The sequence below is a fragment of the Rhamphochromis sp. 'chilingali' genome (genome assembly GCF_963969265.1).
Source record: "Rhamphochromis sp. 'chilingali' genome assembly, chromosome: 18".
Lineage (NCBI taxonomy): Eukaryota > Metazoa > Chordata > Actinopteri > Cichliformes > Cichlidae > Rhamphochromis > Rhamphochromis sp. 'chilingali'.
Window position 1 is genome coordinate 13991040 of NC_137945.1, and position 22849 is coordinate 14013888.

The 22849-nt window shown below is 40.0% G+C and overlaps 1 protein-coding gene across 7 annotated transcripts in view; it reads left to right on the forward strand.

The window, feature by feature from the left end:
• Window positions 1-22849, forward strand: part of LOC308385482 (voltage-dependent L-type calcium channel subunit beta-1-like) — a 70607-nt gene that overhangs the window by 20048 nt on the left and 27710 nt on the right. The window contains exon 1 of one of the 7 annotated variants that reach the window (XM_080864428.1): window positions 2988-3150. The exons of 4 other annotated variants lie outside the window; for them this stretch is intronic. In XM_080864428.1, coding sequence (XP_080720554.1) covers window positions 3133-3150 — 18 coding nt within the window. In that variant the 5' untranslated portion in view covers window positions 2988-3132. Of the gene's footprint in view, window positions 1-2987; window positions 3151-13771; window positions 14092-14384; window positions 14455-22849 lie in introns of those variants that run through there. 2 more of the 7 variants (XM_080864427.1, XM_080864425.1) reach the window with 2 other exon arrangements.

Sequence of the window (22849 nt, forward strand, 5' to 3'; positions counted from 1 at the left end):
CTGCTGAAGTTCTTGTAAGTCAGGTGCAAGTGACACCATAATAGTGCAAGGAGCCCGGGGCTTATTTCTCCTTATACACCATATGTTGAGCTGTCCTAAACAAGCGTTCATGTTTTACCCTGTGAATGTTTTGCATTTCTGTCCAGTATATCGTACATGTGCACATGTGCATGAATCGAAATGTGCTTATGTGTTTTCCTCCGGAGGGAAACGCTGCTCTACTTTCCCTCAACCTACCCATATGGCAAATATGTCATGCTGCTGCTTTCTACAGCCCAGCTCTCTGTCCTCACTCTGACTGAGCCTGATTTCTTCTACACAAACAGAGCTGGAAAGTTGATTACTTTAAAACACTTTAAAGTCTGCTGAACTAGTAAAGAGGCTAGTAAGGAGAAAAGACATGCACTTAAGCATTGTCTTTGTTTAGTTTGTGTTTTTATGGCTGATGATATCAAAGGGATAGTTCACCCTAAAATCCAGTTTACATATTTTTCCACTTGGCAGTAGTGCTGTTAGCTGTTTCTATCTACATAATTTTGGTATAAATCGTCCAGTTTTGAAAATATCTGCTCTTAAATTGGTTACCTCTCTTACATATAATTGAATTGCAGTGTCTTTCAAGAAATCAAGACACAGTTAGTTTAAAAACAACAACAAGAAACATGGCCAGTAGGAACTATTTTTGTTCTGCAGAGCTTCCCACCATCCATATCTGTAATAAGAGGCTCATGTTGGTGGAAGTTTGACAGGCTATAAACATTAATTGTGTCCTACCTCAGTTGAGCTAACTATGGGTTTGTGTGTGTGTGTAGACAAAAGAAAGAATGTGTGATTTCTGTATTGGGCTTGTAGTTAGCAAAGAAAAACTCTTGCAAATGAAAAGTGCTTTATCTTTTGACAATTAATTATTTCACCACATTTCATGGAAGTCGGCTACAAGAATTTAAGAGTTCCTGCATTTAAGTGCATAGTTTAATCTGACAGTGGTACAAAAGATGACGTCAAAACCAGACAATCATAAAAATATTAAATGGAGTTTCATCCATTTGTTTTCATGTCAGGTTACATTTTTATCCAATGCCGACATCAGAAAAAATATCAGCAATCTGAGCTCATGACAAGAAATTGAAGATAAGCTCTTTCTGGGACAGTGGCGCGGCTGCCCCTCTGTTGGTCTTCCTTGGTCTCTTGTGTTCTGGGGGCCTCTGGATGTCTGAAGTTTTGATCTCCTCCATACCTGCTTCATGCCCTGGAGGACGGGGCTGTGGCCCCCCACACCCTCTAGCAGATCATTACATGAAGGAACCTTTTAAATACAAGCATGCTCACGCTCACAGGTGTACACACGGGTGCTCACACACACAAACTACACCCTTTTTGGCTCCTACCTGAAAGCACACTGTGCACTGTCGATCTTACGTGCTGCACAATAATGTTTAATATTTAGTATTTACTGTTATATTCCCATATATCATCGTGATGTTGTTTATTATGTTGCTCTTTTTTTTTCTTCTGCTTGTTTTCTCTTTTTTCTTTCTCAACAGGTGATCCAGGTGATTGATATGTGTATTTTTTGTCTGCCTATTTTGTTGGTTTTTGTTTTTTGCCCTTTATCCTCGTCCCTCTTCCCCGCTGTTTTTCTTTCCCTCTTTCTTTCTCCTCTTTCTTTTCCCCAGTCAAGTCTGTCCCGTATTTAGCAGGTTCAAATAAAATAAACAATAAAAGGTGAATCAAATAGACTAATATGGCAAGGCTGGGATGGTCCATTTGGTAAAGTAAATCCGTTGGGCATCTTTCTGATGGCAAAAGAGCAAAACAGGACAGGCAAAAAAAAAGAAAGAAATTGAAGATAAGACATTTTCTGTGTAGAAGGAAAAATGTTTAAAGTTACAACATTAATTAAGACTATTGCAAACACACCAAAGTATAAGGTCTGCTTCCTTTGTGTTATTAGCTAAGTTGTCACAGGAACAGGAGTATATTACTGTGATCCTAGTCAGGGCTGTTGGTTGTTTTTCATTATAGTGGAAATTGTAATATGAGTAAACATAAAGTGGTTAAAAATGATTTACAGCCTAAATCTAGCCACCAGCTGTTGCCCAAGTGCTGGATCAACAGACAGAACGATGGCCCTGCAGCCAGAAGGACAACAACTTTGCCACATGAACTAAAAGCTGGCTTTGCCTTTTTTCCCTCTCCACACCCATAATTCAACTGACAATATAGCAAAACTGCTTACACATACATCAATTTGGTATTAATTTTATTCAAAAACTCTTGACCTGCCTGATGCAGTTGCAGCACCTCTGCAGTGCACTCATCCCAAGTATCTCCTTGTCTATGCAATAAGCCTAATGACTTTGAGGGCCACATTCATAATCACAGGGGTGGGCAGTGTCAGGCGGATTAGGACTCCAGATGGTGCTGTTACTGCCTGACTGTCTGTCTGGCAACGAATGTACAGCTGCGGGAGGTCACATGTTTTTACTACAGCGGTAAGCTCTGCCTCTGCAGCCGAGACGCACAGCATCACAGACTCCTGTCACCTCTAACAGCTGATACAGTGTTTCTGGGGTTTTAAGGTATGCTTTGTGTGCAGTGGGTGTGTTTTTAGTCTGCCTTTTATAGCAAAGTTTAGTGGACCATGCAACAGATGTCATGCTATCAAATTAAAGCTTAATGCCCGGTCTGGGAAAGAAAAACACTTCAGAGCTAACCATGACACCGCAGAGGTTAAACGCTCCACCATGTGTGTCCGTCCACTCATGCCCGGGTCACTGTGTGGGTTTGATCTGCCTTAGAGAGACTCCAGCTAGCTTCACTACACATGAGGGATAACACTTGCTGTTGGAAGAGCTCTCAAGTATGCTCATCTCATTTCCTCTCCTAGATATCACCTCAGCAGTGACACCGGTTGCATTTAAGAGCAACTCCCCAGGAAGCACAGCAGTCAGTGTTATCCCTTTTGACTGAAGCAGAGAGGTTGGCTTTTTTTTTTATGCCAGGCGTCAGCTGCTTGCACCCCTGGGTCATGGTACTCTGAACAAAAACCAGGGGATTTGCATAATTCATTACAGTCGCTGTGGAGCGGAGAGGCGACACAGGTGTCCCGGGCATTGTGGGAGAACGAGCATGTCTAAGAAGCCAAAGGTAAAAAGGAAAAAAAAGAAAATTACATACAACCTGTTCTTGAACCTGTTCTTGTTTCTGTGTAATCAGCAGCTTACTTCTCTCTTCAGAGCTTGTACTATTAGTTGTAGCACTGGATTGTTTTTCTCAAAGCTTTTTTTTATTGCTAGTGTTTTTTCTGTTTGTAGTGCTTGCTGCTTCCAGGTTTGTTTGTGATGACGTCGACAGTCTGCCGTACTGTATATCCTGTCTGTGAGGTCTGTTATCATGGGCCTATACTGCTGGAATTCCATGCAATATACATTAAGTGAAGCTTAGTTTTTAATCATGGGTTGTTGTGGGACTGTGTCTTGTATAAAGCCACTGATGCTGCAGGTGAAAGGCAAGCTGCAGGGTCATCTTTCTCTTCACATGTGAAGAGAACTCCAGCTGGTCCAGTGAAAGAGTCAAACAGCTAAATGCTTTGTGGCAGACTCTTTCTTTTATAGTGCAGGACCATTTACCCTGTGTTATTTTATATATATGGCAGTGTCGCTAAAGCTTTTGTCTTGTGAGTCCTCATAATTCCTTGCCTGCTTGTGGCAGATTTTGATTGTTTTGTTTTGTTTAGTTCATGAATTTTTAGAAGCAGTAAAGGAAGTTGTATTGTGCTGTTAGATTATATGATTATTTTTATATCATTGTAAAATGACTAAAAAGTGAATGTCTTTGTAAATCTTTGACTAATCTAGATGAAAATGCTAAGAGCATTTTTTTTAATTTACATTACATATTTACATATTTACATTTATTGGAATTTTTCTGTTAGGTGAGAAATGATGAGACAAGGCAGCACAAATAAATATTGCAAAGGTCATGCACTTAAACGCGCACGAGTGGGAAATCACTCGTAAAACCTTTGCCCCAGATCACGTGTGCTGTAAAACATCAGTAATGTAGTAGAATAAAACTTTTTTATTAACAAACAACAACAAAAATAAAAATTCTGCACACACATAATATATTTCTAAATGTTTAGATTTTAGTTTAGTCCACAATCTACCACAAAGGTAGGTAAATTTGCAATGCTATATGATAAATTAACATAATATTATAAAATAGACCAGTACAGATTTTATTTTAGTATTTTGGATAGCAAGAAGCAAAACATAGAGGAAGTAGGATAATGACTCCTGTAGGCTGGAGCCTTCCTCTTCCCACATTGACTTCAAGCGACCAGATCTTCACAGTTTCTAACCATGTTTCATGTCAGTCATTTCTTCTGCTCTAAATCCTGGATTGGTTGAACGGCCAAAGCAGATTTAAATCTCCTTACTGAGAGAAGCAATCATTACAAAGTGAGTCAGGGGATCAAGTGGACATAAGCAATAACCCCTGTGGGTGTTTTTATGTGGAAGGTGGATTGTCATCCCTCCAGAATAAGGATGCACTCTACATAGAGAAAGATTGAATGGCACAAGGGACAATTGCCTTACAGCAAGACGCAGGTCTGCACAAAAGTGGATGAGACTACGTTGTATACATGTGCTGTGACAGGAAACTAAACTCATCGCGGTGTGTTCAGAGACATGGGTCTGAAAATGGACCAGTAACTAACCCAAATACAGTTTTTATAATCACAACCACTCAACACTTCTCCCCAGCTCTGTGGAGCTTTTTAGTGCCTTTGTGCTCTTTTTCTTTTTTAATTCACTCTCACTGCTTTCATAGTGTGAGATTATTCCCAGTTGTTCTTCTCAGGGGGGGGAAAAGGAACAAACAACTAATGGCAGGCAGTGTTAGTGATTAGATATTTTCCAGCCAACTAATATACTCATTGTATGAAATATACTAGTTGTAAAAAGGTCAACTAGTCTAAAGGATAGAAAACACTTAACATTCAAACTATTTTGTGTGTATTTTGTATGAAATCATTAATCACATCCCTTATTAATCAAATCATGTTTCAAATGTTGCTGAAATGTGCGGCACATGACAACAGGTGTAACATTGCAAAGAATAGTTTGCAGAACTTAGCTAATCTTAGCAGTGCTGGCAGCAGTAGTCCTGGTTTCTTCCAGGCTAATTTCCACACCACGGTGCAGAATGTGGTTACACCTGGCTTCATTTGTTTGGTTATTCCAGTTTATTCAGTCAGAGCCCACATGGCGCTGCAGCGCCGATTAGTGGCAGGTGGCACTGTAACATCTTTTGAACTGGTAATTGTCATTGTAGATGTATAAAAGAAGCTGTTGCTGTTAGCGTTTTTGGTGCCAAATAGCAAGGGCAGAAATGTTTAAACGTCTAATCGCACACATTCCTCTTAGTGACTAGCTGATGTGCTCAGTGGAGTCTTTCTCTCAGGAGCTGGTAGACAAAAACTGGACTACAAAACAAAGCTGTCTTATTAAACACATGGCACAGAAATATTTATCTAGTAAATATATATTTAACGACAGCTCCATGTCAGGACTGTTTCAATTATCTCTCTATGGCCAAAAGTTTAATGTAAGTCAAGAAATCAACATAAGTCAGTGTCTTAAGTGAGCTTGTATGTGAACTGAATTACCAGCTGTCCACTGATTAAAAATGAGTGGGCCCAGGCTCTGTGCCAGAACCGTTTGGAGTGATGAAAGTGTTTCTCTGTCTTTGTCCATCTTGTGCCATCAGTGGATCATACAACTACTGCATTTGATACTTATGAAAATGTGTTTGCACACACAGTGTGAGTGCATCATCCTCTTCTTGTGTGTTCCTGACCTACATGTGACTTTATTGGTCAGAGCAGTACCGATTTGATGACTGAAGAGTTTTTCCTATGAGTCCATGTGGAACAGCCGATGCGTTGATGTGTTCAGCGAGCGTGAAGTGAGTCAGTTTAGCACCACACACTGCACTACAGCCGCCAGAAGTTGTACATTGTTGTTGAGTACAGTAATAAATGCCAGCGCTTCGGACTTCATCAAGTGTTTGCTTCCCTTAGCTGTTCACAAACTCTGAGCTCATGATCTTCATTCCCTTTGGCGTGCTTGACAAGCTTCCTTTGTCTCCACGGACTAAGCACATCTTGGGACGGGTAAGATGGAGTCAACTTTTCAGTAAAGGCTTTGCGATTTCTTTGCTTTCTTTCTTTGGAAATTTCCTGTTCTGTTTTATGATTATTTTATTTTAAGAACAGATGAGAAATGTAAGTGGTGTGGGCGCAGGTTCAATGCTATTCTTAGGTTTGGTACACATGCTAGCGGGATGCCCTTTGGTGATGTGGGGGAAGCAGCAGTCGAACTGTCGAGATGCTCCGAGAGGCAACAGGAAGCAGAACAGCTGTGGCTTCTGTCTCTCTTTCTCATCCGTCTCTTTTTCTTTCTCCATTATTTTTCTCCGTGTATCTCTCTCTCATTCCCCCTCCTCTTCGTTCTCTCACCATCTGTAATTAGAGATGGTCCCTGGGCTCAAGTGGCCCTGCATGTACTGTAGCTAGGTAACATCAGTCAGATGTTGGCTGCAGGCCCTGTGGGTTTTATTAGATTAGAATCACAGTCAGGGGATGGATTCTCCAGCTTCATCTGGAAATTTTGCATCGGGATGCTATTCCACCTTAATCCTTTATACTCATTTTTATCTGGTGTAAACAGTAACTTTTGTTTTGTTATTTTGTTATTAAAAGTATCAGTACTTTATATTTTCTCAAAAACCCGTCTTTCAGTTTAATAAAAATAAGCCAAAACTTTCAAATCTGTGCTTTATTACAATAGATTTGTAAATGTCTTCATCCATGTTATTTATAAATGTAAAGCTATAGCAAGCAGAAATTATCTATGCCACTTTACGCCCAAAGATAACAAAAAAGCATTTTTGCTGTTCAGTTATTAAGATGTCATAGCTTGTTTACAGAAACCAAACTGACAATACTGTAATTTCTTGATAAGGATTCATTTGTAGGTATTTGTAGGTTACCACTTGCATGTATTAAATTAAAGAAATTAACCCAAAAAAAGATATGTCTTAATGAATTTTAGGAGTACTGGGGGTAGACAGCAAGTAGTTGCTTCCTCTTTTTAAGATTATGTGTTTAAACTAAGACCCAGGTTGCCTGTAGTTTGCTTGAAAGACACCAACTTGTCTGCAAACACTTGCAAACTAGATAAACTGTGAAAAGTGTGACACAAAGAAGAAACAGAAGTTGTCTGCAATGATAAGATAAGATAAAGATAAGATAACCTTTATTAGTCCCACACGTGGGAAATTTGTTTTGTCACAGCAGGAAGTGGACAGTGCAAAAGTTATGAGGCAAAAATTAGAATACAATAAGAATAAATACAGTACACAACTGTACAGAATAGAATAAAATAAAATACTATATACAGTAGAATAAAATAAAATAAATATACAATAAGATAAAAATAGAATACAAATACAAATACAAATACTATATACAACTGAGTAAAAATACAACGATGACAGAAAGGATTATTGCACTTACTATTATTGCATATGTGTGGATGTGTGTGCTTGATCAGTTAAAGTCTTTATTATGGAGTCTGACAGCAGTGGGGAGGAAAGACCTGCGAAATCTCTCCGTCCCACACCGTGGGTGCCGCAGTCTCCCACTGAAGGAGCTGCTCAGTGCTGTCACAGTCTGCTGCATGGGGTGGGAGATGTTGTCCATCAGGGATGACAGCTTAGCCGCCGTTCTCCTGTCACTCACCACCTCCACTGGGTCCAGAGGGCATCCTAGAACAGAGCTGGCCCTTCGGATCACCCTGTTCAGTCTCTTCCTGTCCCCAGCAGAGATGCTGCCGCCCCAGCAGACCACGCCATAAAAGATAGCAGAAGCCACAACAGAGTCATAGAATTTCTTCAGGAGTGGGCCCTCCACTCCAAACGACCTGAGTCTCCGCAGCAGGTACAGCCTGCTCTGCCCTTTCCTGTAGAGGGCGTCTGAGTTATGAGTCCAGAAGCACAAGTTTTACTAGCCCTAGGCTACTATTGTGACGAGTGTTTGCAGACAAGTCAAGTTTATTTCTATAGCACATTTAAGAACAACAGCTTTGGACAAAGAGCTGCACATCTAATATAATCAAATAACATTAAAAAAATGGGACAAAATGACGGTTTACGAGAAGAATCAGAGAAAGTCAAAGTATTCACATCTCATTCTTATTGCAGTTTTCAAGCAGCTTAAAGTGTCTAATGTTGCCGAGTTCCTGATGAAGAAATAGGTTGTTCCAGAGTTTTGGAGCAGCACAGATATCTTCTGTGCTTTAAACTAGATTTAAAGATCATTTGCTCAGCAGACCTCAGTGATCTAGGCGGGAATGCGCAAACTTAAATGATCAGAGGTGTAAAATTGTGCCAACCTCTGGAATGCATTCAAGGCATTAAATAAACTCAATTCAGGAACTGATTGGCAGTCAGTGCGGGGATGCTAATATAGGTGATATGTAGTCTTGCTTGCATATGCCAGTTATGAAGCGTGCCGCAGCATTTAGGACCAGCTGCGGTTGGCTAAGCAGCTGAACCTGAATAAAAACTATTACAGTAGTCAAGTCGAGGCCTAAGTTGACCCGATTCTGGCTCCAGCTTTATATTTTTTATACAGACACAGGACTGATATCAAGCTTTTCATCTAACTTGGGACAAAAAAGTTATAAACACATTGATTTTATTTCTGTCTAACAAATCAGCTAAAAAAACAAACATGAGTACTGAATTTGGATCCAAAACCTTTAAAATTCAAGCATTTGACTACATGTGAATTTATGCAATAACTGCTGATTGTCTCAAGACTTTGCAGGATCATCTGAGTACAGTAAATATGTTCTTGTGAAAGTAGGGTAAGAAAATCAAATTAAATTAAATGGTAGATTTTTTGTACGGGGATTTTTTTATCGACAAAAGGATTCATTTAGCAGTTCTTGAAAGCCTCTTGGAGAGTTTCATTTATATAATAGCATTCTTGGCAGGGCAGTCGCCCTTAGGAGGGGCCTGTCTGACATTTCCTCAGTGATCTAATTGTAGTGTATTTTAGCCCATTAGTGGTCTATTAAAGTTTGCTAAACATCATTTGTATGCCTTGTTATGATTGCACTTTTGACAGAAAACAAAACACTGTTCATGTTGTTAGTGATTGTCTCCATCTCTGGCGATACGCCTCGGTCATAATCAATCAATTATCATCAGTGTCTGCTATTGCTTTGTCTCTTGTTTATGATGTCTTCAGTGTTATGATGTTGTATTGATATAAGGCGGATTAACTCATGAACCTGAGTGCTTCATCACTTGCAAGTGCGTGCGGCAGTGCTGAGAGGTTGTCTTTTGGGCTATTTACTTTGAGAGTGGTAGCGAGTGTGAAGTCACACTAGCATGAAAACTGTCCACTCCTGGTTTGGTGGTCCGGTGCCTCAAGAGACTATCCTGTTACTGAGTGTACACAGGTGTGATCCGTTTGCTTAACCCGATACATCGAACTGCTCTCATCTGACTTGCTTGAATTGCAAAACTGAATCTTCGTTTCTACTCTTCCTCTGAAGATGCTTGGAGCAGAGGGAGGCTGATCTAAAAATAGTGAGATGTAAAGACCACGCTTGGTAATGAATTATGCATAATCACTAAGCTTCAGTAAATTTTCTAATAGCTTCCTAGAATTTTTTTTAAGTGGTTACATCCCATCATCTTCAATGTAGTTCTTAAATCACAAAGTCTGTTAGCACCCAGATGATACTGTAGGTATGATAGATGAGGGACAAGCTAAAGAAGCAGGGTTACTTTAGGGTTTGAGGAGTATTACAGGTTGACAGGTGTGGAGATTTTGGAGTGATATTATATAGCACTCTCACCAACATGATGAATACTCAAAATAACATTTTTGATAATGGCAATCGCCATTTTTAAAAACTTGAAGAAGAGGCACTAAGCCTCCACTGGTAAACAAATGGTGTCCCAGTATATAAAATGGTTTCTCCTCTTCATTACCAATCTGGATATATAGTATATTTGGCCTTCTACCATATTTAAAGCTTGGAACGCTTTTAATGTCTTGGTTTCAGGTAGTAGAGCTTGTTGTCCATTAATCAAAAGGTCGATGGTTCGATCTCCATCACCTTCATGTGCTAAAGAGTCCTGGCAACTATTTCCATCTTTGTGTGCTGAAATGGAAGCGCCAAACTGAAGTCTTATATATTTTGCAGTAAGTGAAGTGCACAATTTTTCTTAATTAGGCTTTTATGAAGCATCGCCTTTTTTATTTTTTAAAAAGGCTTTAATCTCAAGCTTGAAAGCAAATGCACCTCGCCAAATTAAATAATTAGACACATAACCCCCATTGAAACCCCTTTTTGTTTGTACACTTCTGCAACAGTGTCAGTCTAAATCAGCGGTCTCCAACCTTTTTTGCGCCACGGACCGGTTTATGCCCAACATTATTTTCACGGACCGGCCTTTAAGGTGTCGCGGATAAATACAACAAAATAAAACTAGTACCAGTACCGAAAAAAAGATTTATTTATAACACACGTGAAAAGACCCAGGAAAACAGAGTTAACGATAAAAACAATAACAAAATAACGCTGAAAACCGATAAAAACCCTGAAAACCATACATTTCACACCTGAGCCTCAACTCTCGCAGCCCGGTACCAAACGACTCACGGACCGGTACCGGTCCGAGGCCCGGGGGTTTCTGGACCGCTGGTCTAAATATCCAGCTGGGCACATTGGAAGGAAATTCCCATGAGCTGCTCAATGTTAAAGGAAACATGTTCAAATTAAATGTTCTTCATTCAGACTCAATTTTAAATAAGCACCTCTGCAAAAGAGCAGCACAAGGTCAAATAAAACAGATGGTTTTGAATATTAATATACGCAAAAGATCGCAGCTTCATCAAATCAGGTCAGCCTCCACAAGGTGACTCTTTTTTTAACTATGGAAGGAAACAGCTGTTGGTATTGTCTTTTTTTTTTTTTTCAAAAGTGAATGAAATTGGGATGTTATATTGATTCCTCTCCCATGGTCCAATTACTGTATGCTGGTTTTGTAAGCTGTCCTTTTTGGCCTTTATGTACTTGTCAGTGTGAGGGCCTGCTGACGTCATTGTGTGCATGTATACTGATCAATAAGCCAAAGGCAATGCCGGCACTCATTTCTGTGGCAGAAGCAGAAGACATTGATCTGTCAAATCCCGAGCTGATAATCATAGTGATGCCTGCTGGCAGTGAAGAATGCTATTATGTTGTGCTATATTTACTTTATAGCAAAATAAAACAACTAATCTGAACTGTAACTTTATTAATTTGACATCGATTACACGATTACACATTTAAATAAACTTCTCTGGCCTAAGCATAAAATCTTGGCAGGGTTGGCTGGAGCCTCATCGCTAGATAAACATGTTGTCATTTTTATGCATTACTTTAATTTAGTAGGATCTTAAAAATCTCTTTTTATTTAGAGTTTGCAGAATATACCCTGATTATTGTGAATTTTTGGCAGTATGTAGCGGATTTTACATGCAGAAGTCACTTTTGGTACACGTTCAGAGACACGGTATCACACTTTCTGATCAAATGTCATCACGCTCAGCATGTTAAGGTTTTTGCCTCTAGCATTTAGCTTAATTAGTCTGCCTTTCACCTTCTCACCTTGACCTCATGTTGCCATCAACAGGGTTTAGGTTAGATCTGAAAATATTAATGTGCAAAGGTTTGAGATACTCTAGATTTGTGTCTGTCATACTGTACCACCAGGAAGGCTTCTGCTCTGCTTCTAATTCATCATGCATGACAGTAACTCCAAACATACAGCCACACAGAAACATTGGGGAAGAACAGGAAGTCCTGCAACTGTGTAAAATGTGGGCCAAAGGCTTTAAAGATCTTACAGATTGTACACAAGTGAAGCAAAAAGAACCGGTGCTACTTTGAAGGCAAAAAAGTATCAGAGATCAAAGAAAATATCAAAACCGACCATCAAAATTTGAGCTCATGCTGCCAATTGAATGAAGCCTGTCTGTACATAGAGATGCCATCCTGCCCTTGATGAGGACATGTTGTTCACATTTAATGAAGGACTAGGAGCTTAAAAACAAGGTGACTGGACTGGACTAACAGAGAGTGCACATTTCCACACAGTCAGGAAAAAAAACCCATAGAATAAATGTTTTATTTTACATATAACCTTTTCCCTGAAGGATACATTTTAATGTAATCCCCCTCATATCACAAACATTTAAATTTGCAACTATTTTTCCAGTAGACTGTAACAATTAATTATTTTTTGAATTATGTTACTCTAATTTTGGAAAATCTTTGGAAAACACTGGTCAAGACTATTAGAAAATGTACTTTGTAACATACTTTTATTACCTAAGGGACAAAAATCTTTTTTCTTTGTCAAGGGGCCAGAAAAATGTACAAACATCTGTTTAGTAAGGCGACATAGTCAATACAAAAATAGTATAAAAACCAATCATGCTTAGTAACCCTCCCATGATACACATACTGATTCATGAAGAATGACACAATTGAAAGAGTCAAGACGCATTTTTTAAATGATTTTATATTACACAACAGTGGAGTTCAGCTCCAAATAAAAGAAATAGAGCTTAAAACCACTGTTGCAGTGACATGAGGATGACTATACCACGGTGTGTCACATGCCGAGCAAACACCCTGAATGATAATCCTCAGAAAGGGGTTAACCCTGATCAAACCAAATATTCACAATATAATCTAGGATTTAGGCTGGGCTGCCCAAAACAACATTTTCTCTCCATCAAAAAGGGGAAAAAAAATACAAATCTGCGTTTACCAGAATGTCATATGAAGCTCAGAGCTTGTATAATCATCCAGGTTGGACATTAAATGGCACAACTGCTTACTCACTTCTCATCTGTGCTTTTCAGTTTGTATTTTTCCACTGACTGTGCTGCATTCCCCTGTCGTTGCTCCCCTTTTTGTAACCAGAAAATTAAGATTAGTTAAAGGTTTATTTTGCAAACTTATGACTAAGATTTTACGTCACGTGTTGAGTCATGTTTTACCACTATTAGATTACTGAACATCTCAGCCTGTGTACGATCTGACATAACAGCAATGTGATGAAAAAGCACACATCACAGCTTCGTCACTGGCTCTGATCATAAAGAGATGGATCTGAGTTTCTTTAGAGTAACCGCTGCAGTTTTAAATGCCAGTTTACATGGCTATAATGTCAGACATGTAAGGGTTGTTTTTTTTTTTTTACCTTACTTTTGTGTCATTAAAAGACCAAACGGAAAATTTCCCACTTTTTCCCCACTGATGATGAAAGCAAATATAGCATTCTGTCGATGTCGCGAACGTAATCGCTTCCTGACGTTTTCTAAGCAACATGTGTTTAGACTAAAGTTCAAGCCCTTTAAGCCTTTGTCTCTACCGAGTGTAACCTCTTGAAGGCGAAGTGGAACACATGTAAACTTCCCAGATCACACACTCACACACAGACATAAAAAGCTTCTGCAGCTGCTTTTGGTGCTTTCTGGAATTTTCAGGCCGGCCCTTTCAGTCGGAGATCTTACTTCCTAACTAGCTGTATGTGTGTGTGTGTGTGCGTTTGAGACAGAGAGTGTGTGTGTGGGAGGGGAGAGGGGCACGGGGGCTTGTTTTTGGGGCTGGAGGACGGCCGCAGTGCTCCAAAGGAGTGCTCTCGCAGCGTGGGAACGACGCTTGTCTTTTCTCTGCCTCTCAGGGACTAAAGTAGGCCAAAGAAGGACTGAGAGGAGCTAACTTTCTCCTCCAGATCCAACTTTTGCTGCTCAGGCTACAGAAGCAAAGCTCTGGAGCCAAGACAAGGGGATTTGTAGGAGTGAAGCAGTCAGGCTGGTAGGAGTTCCTGTACTCCGTGAGAAGATGGGCAGCAGCTGAGGAGATTTTCTCCCAGCCCGGCTGAACAGCAATAGCAGTCAACTGGGCAGAAATGTATCACTCTGGCAGTGAGGAGTCAGATCTGGTAAGTTTGTATAAACATGCTTTCTGCCGTGTCCTTTTCTGAGCCTAGCTTCTTCTTTACTTTAGACAAAGAGGGAGGTTCTTGTTGGAGAATGGAAGATATCAATGTGATATTTAAAGGGGTATCATCACACATAAGTGATATTTTACTCCACTGGTGCTTCAACAGAAAGTTAGTGAGGCTCTTTCTCAAGTTGCACATGTTAACTCTCATGCAGCATGCTCTTAAGACAAAGAGACTCGTGTGAGCAACCAGTATGAATTTGTGAGCACCGCTGCACGACCACTGCTAGCCTGTAGTGAGGAAATGAGATGGTGTTTAACAAATGGGGAGAGGGAAAGAAAGTCAACAGCCAGGAAAGAGGTAGGTTTTTATATACAGAGACCGGTAGAGAGCACATACCTAGGCTCAGCCTGAATGTTTTGTTTCAAAAAGAGGTTCTTAAAGAGTATAAATGAGTGAATGTCATGTCCAAGAGACTTTCTAGTTAGTATCTCAAATATTTACTGTTCTGGTTGTGTGTGCTTCATGTCTTTGTGCGGGTGAATGAAATGATTACAGAAACCTTTAAAGTCTGCCTTTTGGCAGTGGTTGTCATAAATAAAATACCAGTTTGATAACACACATCCTAACAAGCAGGGTTTAGACCCCAGGAGCTTCATTTCAGATACTGGTGTAGAAGCCAAACACCTCAACAGTACAAAATTTATCAGGTTGAATTTAAAGACAATGAAAATATTTCCATTTGATGAAACGCTTCAAGTATAAAAAAATTAGATGTAAAGTTTAAAACAATTACACACAACAGTAAACAATCTGTTTTAAAGAAGTTGGAACAAAATCATATAGATTACATTTTGCATGGATTATGCAGAAAACCAAAGGGATTTTTCGAGACTTTCCTTTGGTGTGCCAAACCAGGCTAACTAAAGCAAATAAATCATAGCTGCAACATTTAAATCACCTTCTTTATGCTGAGCTGTCAAATCAGATCTAGTCTGATAAACACAGGACCTGTGGAGGTCACTGGCACTAGGACATCTAGTAGGGGCTCCTTTAGGGTTTGTAGCCAGTGGGGTGGGGACTACATGGCTCGGGCTTGTTCTAGCACATTTATGGATGCTCACTCAGCTTGGGATCTCAAGGGTTTTGACTGCAGTGTCATCATGTTGAGTTTTTGTCATCTTCCTTGAGCAGTTTTTGTGCTGTGGTGTGCTAGAGAGAAAATGCTCCCATCCACATGGATTCCAGGACTAACACTTTCCCAGCAGCAACGTTAAGCAACGCTCTGCTGGGAAAGTGTGTGTTTATTATTCATTCTTATTCTGTGCATATGTTCGTTGGGTCCATGTTCTGACTTTGTGGATGATTTGTAGCTATATGATAAACTATCTGATTAGCAAGTTGGTTGTCTTCACACATCCTCAGAGAAGCATTTGCTTGATTACACGAGGTGCGTGTTCTCGGGTTGTGGTGTGAACCTAGCTCTTTTGACTGACTGAACCCACTCTCTACGACTGCCTCCACTCGACTTGGCTTATCAAGCAGCACCGTCTTTTCCAAGCGTGTAAGTGTTAGTGTGTGAATTTCTGTGTGCCACTGAGAGCTGTGGATAGGTGAGTTTACAGGCCTGATTATGAAGAGCTGTTTGGAAGATAATAGGTCAGAACATGAATTTGAAGCAAAGGACAAAGTGTGTTTATCATATACACTTAAATATTGTAGAATTACCATCAGCCAGTTGTTCCACTGCACTAAAGGTAAATTGCACCCTTTATAGAGTTGAATACATATTCAGGGTTTATTTTTAATAAATTAGAGCTTTTCACTAATCCTCTGTGTATGTAGGGTTGGGGGCTCTGTATATATAGCAGACTAAAGTAGCGAGGTTTGAAGGGAGGTTTTTTTGTTTTCTTTAACTCAGAAGTGGTTGGGAAATCCCAATTTGTTCCCAACAGGTCAGTTTTTCGGAAATCGGTCCAGAGTATATAATTTGTCGGTAAAATAAATGAGGCTGAAATACTATACTTGTGCACAGTGCCAGTTGTAGTATGATTTGTTTTACACCACTGAAGATGGTTAGCAGCTCGTGCTGCTCTCTAAGCCAGGTCTCATCAATCATGCGTCTGCTTTGTACACCAGGAAACTGTCAGAATATTGATGATGCAAGTAAAAAATAGCAGCACAGAGCAGCCCTCAGTCCTTTTTACCGTATCCCCCTTATCAGATATTTCATACAGTGATGCTGTTTCTTCACAAAGGAACCAGAGTGTGAAGAGGGAGGAAGAAACTAGATCTTGCTGTGAGGGGATTCACTGCTAATGAGACCAATTTCTCTCAAAGGACGTTTGCTGCTGGTTGTAGGTAAAAATTTACCGGGGGAAAGGGATTAGCACATAATCTGCAGTTGTAGGGGACCCGTTACTCTGCATTTGTCTTGCTGTAGTGTTATAGAAACAGTGCAGCAGAATTGGAGCAAACATCCCAACAGTACATGTTCATTTGTAAGCCATGTAGTCATAACAGCTGAGCACAGAACAGTGCCTAATAAGGATAAATGAGTATGGGTTTATGGGGAGCTGTTGGCCTGTTATCAGACAGAAATGTCAAGTCGTTATATTTCACTTCCATCTCGAGTCTGACACTGTCTACTCTGACTCGGTGGGTATCTGGTTTTCTACAGCTAGTCTCTAGAGACCCCTGAAACTAACATCAGCCTTGCCAGGTAGTCCTTTAGGTAAATGTAAGTTCTCTTTAAGTTGTACTAAAATTTGTTTGAAGTCTACTGAATCTACTCTGACTTTGATATATTTGTTGTGTGTGATTGTTTTATTTGTGTGACTGTGATTATAACTACAACAGCTCTTTCATTTCACTGAGAACTTTTACCCAGTTTCTATAAGTTGTATTAAAAATGCTGACGTACAGAGTTTGCTGGGTTTCTAAAAAAAAAGTAAAAACCTGCCAAAACAAGCTAACACTGTCTGTTTTATGGTGTGTAGCTTGAACTGTTTGATGACGGTGTTAATCTCGCCCATGGTTCTGATTGGCTTGTCCTTCTTTTGGTGCTTATTGGACCAGTGTTTTTTGTTTGTTTGTTTGTTTGTTTTTGGGGGGGTGTATTTTTAAATCCAAAAATATTTGTTTAATATCTCAATGAGGACAAAGCAGTCAACTTGGTGGAGTGGACAGATTAAAGAAGTCTGTAGCAAAGAAAGACAACTACTCTGACTTGCATCATAAAGTTTCAATTGCAGGTTTTAGCAGTCAGTTGTTTGATGGAGACTGAATTCAATAAAATAGCCATACATGGTACATACAAACTTTTCATTTAGCAACAATGTGTGAGGTTGTTATGCAGAAAAATATTGTTACACATTAGTCATTACTTCTTTTTTTTTACCAGTTAACAATATAAACCTGAGGCTACACTCCCACATACCAACACAAATCCTTATTTTAATGAGGACACACATATGAGCTTCCTTTTAGTGTTTACGTATGAATACAAACCCGACTACGCAAAGCAAAGTCGAAAAGGGACTTCAAAGCGATCTTTAAAGTGATTCTACTTTAGAAAGGTGAACAGGTAGAAAAGTCTGACTGCTCATCTTTGTTACCTGTTAAAGTTCATGCTCTGGCTGCTGGTCTTAGGTCAGCATGCACTCAGCTTCCTGGGTTCTTGGCAACATTTATGTTAGCATGATGTGTTTGCAGAGTCTTGCAAAGAGCCATAATTGTGTTAGCAGTATAATGCAATAAAAATGCAAGTAATGTCCAGATCTCCTGTAGATCGCACTACCATTTTCTTCCTCTGCCACATGAAATGTAATCAGCTGATTGCAGCTTGAGTGAATCGTCCCAGCATGCAGATACCTAAAGAAACCTTTTAAAACAAGTCACGGCACAGTTGTAACTGCAATATAGTTACTTAATTTAGTGCAATAACACTCCAAAGGTTGATTCTGTTCATCTGGACGCAGCGTTTCCAGTGGGAGAACGTTTCGTCACTCATCCAAGTGACTTTTTCAGTCTCACCTGACTGCAGTAACACATTATCCAAGTTCATTCTATCTAACATTCACACTCCGATGAATGCATCTGAGAGCAACTCGGGATTCAGTATCTTATTGAAGGATACTTGGAGCAGCCAGGGATCAAATGACCAAACTTCCGATTGTAGATGACCTTGTGTACCCACTGAGCTACGGCTGCCCCAACCGTTATGTTGTTCTTCTTATCTTGTTTTCAAGTAACCAATCATTAAAAATAATCAGGGATAATTTCCAGTGTACTCTTTCTTGCCGATTCCTCCCTGTTTTGGTTAGTTATCTTATTCAGTAGTGATGTCTGATATTAGTTACAGTTGAATAGTTCAAAAGTTTCCCTTTTATATGTTTTCCTTTCATTATTCTAAAGTTTATCAATGTTTTGGTCTTACTTTATGTGACCAGTGATCAAAGGCCAGTGAATAAATGCATGTTTGAAATGCATACCTCCTCTCAAAGCGACCTGCCACGAGGCTTCTTACCAAGTTTCTAACTAGCCTTTAATCATGGTGCACTCCGGGATCCTGTCATGTAATCGACAGCCAGTGGGTCCATCACCTCGATGGGATGGTGCACTTATCTAATGCACTGGCACATGGAATGCTGGGTAAACACTTTCTCAGAGGCCTGTCAGTGTCACCTTGACGTCCATGCAGCCAATCCCTCTTTTGCAACGGCAGAGAGATCATTAGTCCTCCCCCATTTCTGTCTCTCTCCTTATTTCTTTCATGCACACTTTCGTTGTCTGTTACAAATGTAGCAGGAGTCTGTTTCTGTCTAACTTTCCTGCTCACTTTGCAGTCATTCCTGTGTTCTGTGTTAAATATTAGTAACCATTCCTTGTAGCGGTCACACATTGCTCACACTTGGCTGTCATGTCTGCTCCCATTGTCTTCGTTTGATGAAGGAGACGCTGTTTGTGGAACGATGATTTAATTGACTTTGTGTAGTGGCTTTGAGTGAAGTGGCAGTGATGGACAGATGGCTGGGAAAAGAAGCTTTGGTTCCAGCCAAGAATGAGTCATGCCAAGCTTGAAACTGCAAGCACACTCGCTCAGCCTATTGTCAGCCCACTGTAGTCAACTACAGTCTGTGTGCCTGAGCTGTAGATGGCTTGGCATGAGCAGTAATCTTCCTTCTTCAGCAGGATATGAGTTACAGTACGGTATACTGACCACAGTATCTCAGTTTTACAGTGATTGTATGCTGCATCTTAGAATTTATGTTGTGGTTATTTGTTTGTTAAGTTAGCAGACTGCACAATAAACTGCTGATTTTTGATTCCTTCTTTAAATAACTTTTATCTTGGCTTTGCTCTTTAGGATCAGCAGTGCCCCCTTGCCCTCCAACTTTTAAGTGTTTGTTACTCATTTCTGATTGGATATATTTGCAACTATATCTTACACAATTGCCACATTATCCCATCAGCAAAATATGCAATTAGTGCTAGGTTTTAAAAAAAAAAAAGCCTGGCAGATGAATAAATGAGCCTGGGTAGATGCACCTTTAGCTGCAACAAGCAGTTCATCACAAAATGCTGTCGGTCTCACCCAACTGAGATTTAAACTGGCATAATGAGTGGTCTCACTGTCGTTATTTCACTAATCTGCATATATACAATTAAATTGCCACCAGTGGAAGTACTAAAAGATAGAAATAACTCATATGGCAAGAAGCAAACACATTAATAATCCAGAACTGTGACAAAGTCGTTGTAAAGTGGGATGAAGGGCCCAAAATAAACAAAACAAATACCAGCACAGTGCTTTGCCAGCTGTTGATGAGTCACTGAAGGCACATGACAATTCTCTTCATCCTTCAGCAACAGAGTCAAGGAAACCCAAGCCGCTGAAAATCTCAAGAGAGAGAGAGATGAGAGATAAAAGAAGCAGAGTAAGAGGTCAGGATGGAATCCGAATGAATGGGAAAAGGTGAAATGAAGTGCAAACAGGAAAAAGGAATGTGAGAGGATATTTAGGAAACCACAAGAACAAGGGACATGAGTGCAGACATGAGTGAGAGTGCAGTGCTGAGCTTGAGTTAGGTCGCAGAGAAAGAATCGAGAGTAAAACTGGTAAAACTGACTAAAAAAAGGCCAGCGTGAGCACTTTATAGCCTGCTTAAATAGACTCCATGTTCTGCATGGCTAAAGCTCTCTTTTTTCCATAGTGGACATGTACTGTATAGAGTAGTAGCAGCAGACTCTAAAAATGAAAATAGAAGCTCTCGGATCATGAAGAGATTCCCTGGTGTAATGGCTTCACCCAGCGTAAGTGATTGTGTCAGATATAAGAGGCAGCAACAACTGAGTCAGCTTCCTCTTTCACTGTGGATATTTCCACTGTGATTTGTATGTTCTAGTGTAATGATCGCCATCCTGTCGCTCCATGTAGAGGTCAGTGGCAGTCTTGCAGCAAGTACCTCGGTCTAAATAAATTAATAAAGGTGATGTAGATATTTAAGGACCTCTCAATTCCCCACCTCCACTTTTGCCCATTCTGTGTGCTGCTTTTAAACAGCCACCCCTGAAACGAAACCTGTTCTCTATCCCGAGTCTAAAGCCATTTAAGCAGCTCTGAATCTCTGTATTAAATTTTCTGGCACAAGTTGACCAAAAACTGATGATTTCATTTCAGTAAGCATTTTGAATTTCAGTCTCATTTTTGCACTTGATATGATGTCAGGACCTAATTGGATACTGGATACTTCTTGTGGGAAACATAGATGTCGGTAGCAATTTTTGAAAACCATTCTAGTCTTTGTTGTGACAACTCGCAGCATAAATGAAAATACTTGACCTGTTGGGAATAGTCTCGGCACAGTACTAGCGTTTCACTTCCTCAAGCAATGCTATTTAGTACTCAAGTGTCTCGTATCATATTTGGTGGCAAATGTGATGTGATATGTGGCTTTTTGCAGAGCATCAAACTGCTGCGCTCGCTCAGATGTTTGTTAGCGGTACACCGAATTTTCATCTCCTTTTGATGGTGACGTGCTCACCCAATCTGCTGGGTGAGCCCAGATAGAAAGAGAGTACTTCTCCTTATGGATCAGAGCGACACCATACTGCTGTTAGATTATTATTAGTGTCCTGTGTGTGGTGACACAGTGCTGTCAGTATCACAGGTCAGGCGTGTCAGGGAGCCGGAGGCTTGTTCTGTCGCTGCAAGTTTCCATCAGAGCGCAGCCTTCACAACTCCACCAGCCTCCTCCCCGGGCTCCACAGCTCCACGTTCAGAGCATCTGTGCCCTGCCCTTAGAGCTCTGCGGGCCAGTGTTGAGCCACCAGAACAAAACATATGTGACCCTCGCATGATTTCATAGTGCTGTGGACTGGTCTACTGAACTGCTGCATTTGAGGATATGTCATGTTACGAAGGTTCTCATGACACCTTTTCTTTTAACTCTGAGTGTGCACTGGCTTTTGTTTTGTCCACCCTTTCTGTTCATTTGGTTCTAAACTATAATCAGATAAGATTAAGATTAAGATAATTGGCCTTAACAATATACAATTACATTAATTATCCTTCAGCGTTTTCCTTTGTGTACAGAGTGTCACGAAGTGCCTGTATTGGAAAGACCTAAAGTAAATGGATTCCTGTCATTTGTTGCTTTTGATAAACACCAATGATTAGCGTGTCATTCAGAGACCTACAGTTAGTGCTCCTCAGGGAGTTGCTTCACTGGCCAGTTTAAATCGCTCGTCCCACAATTTGACCCCTGACTCAAATGAGCACAGTCTCCTGACAGGTCACACTGACACACATCATGTGTCAGCAGAGCAAAAAAAAAATCATTCTGAATAATCCTTCTGCAGGGTTTAACTTCTGCTAGTCCTATATGAGGATGGGAAATTTTTAATTAACGTTGTAATTATTCTCATTTGTCCTTTGTGGCTTTGCAGTGCTCTGCTCACATGTAATGAATCAGCACTGATCTGACAGGAGAGGATTTAGAGCAGCTTTCACCTCACAATCCCTGCTGCTGAGAGCAGAGGGAAGAAGACATAATTAAAAAAGATACAGTATATTAAACTTACTTCAGCATAATGCATACAGTGCAGTGCTAATTATTCTTCTTATTTTCTTTCTATAAAATGTCCAAGGTGGGCATTTGCTCCGCAGTTTAAAGTCCACAGATATTGATCTTTAGAAAGTGTGTACAAAGACACCTCAGACAAGAAGTTATACAGAGAAAACACGCTGCACTTGTTTCATTAATGTTGAAAACACTGGGTTTTTTTAATCTGTTTTGTTTTGTTTTTTAGACTCACAGGAAATATGAACATCGACATGTTCAACATGATTATCTACAAGCCTGCTCCTTAATTCCTCTAATTTCTTAAATGAAAAGCCAAGTGGTTCAAAGGCAAAGCTTCTTTTAGGGACTCCCTGAGCAGCTGACCTTGAAGTAACAATGATGCAGAAAATACCCACAATTAAAAAGCTGATAACAACAAATTTCTGGCATTTTTGCTTTGAAATGAAAATGATGAACTGACTGCCAGAGCAGTTTATTTTCTGTCAGTTGATTATATGATAACTTCCAGCTCTACCAACAGTTTTGTTTAGCTTTTTTTACTAAGCTCGTGTTGAAATTCTTGAGTGTTTGTTCTGATGTGTTGAAATGGTAACTGGCTGGTTTCTTCCATGCAAAAATGTGCTTCTTTTCTCTTTTCATTACATCATTGTGAAATATCCATGTTGGGT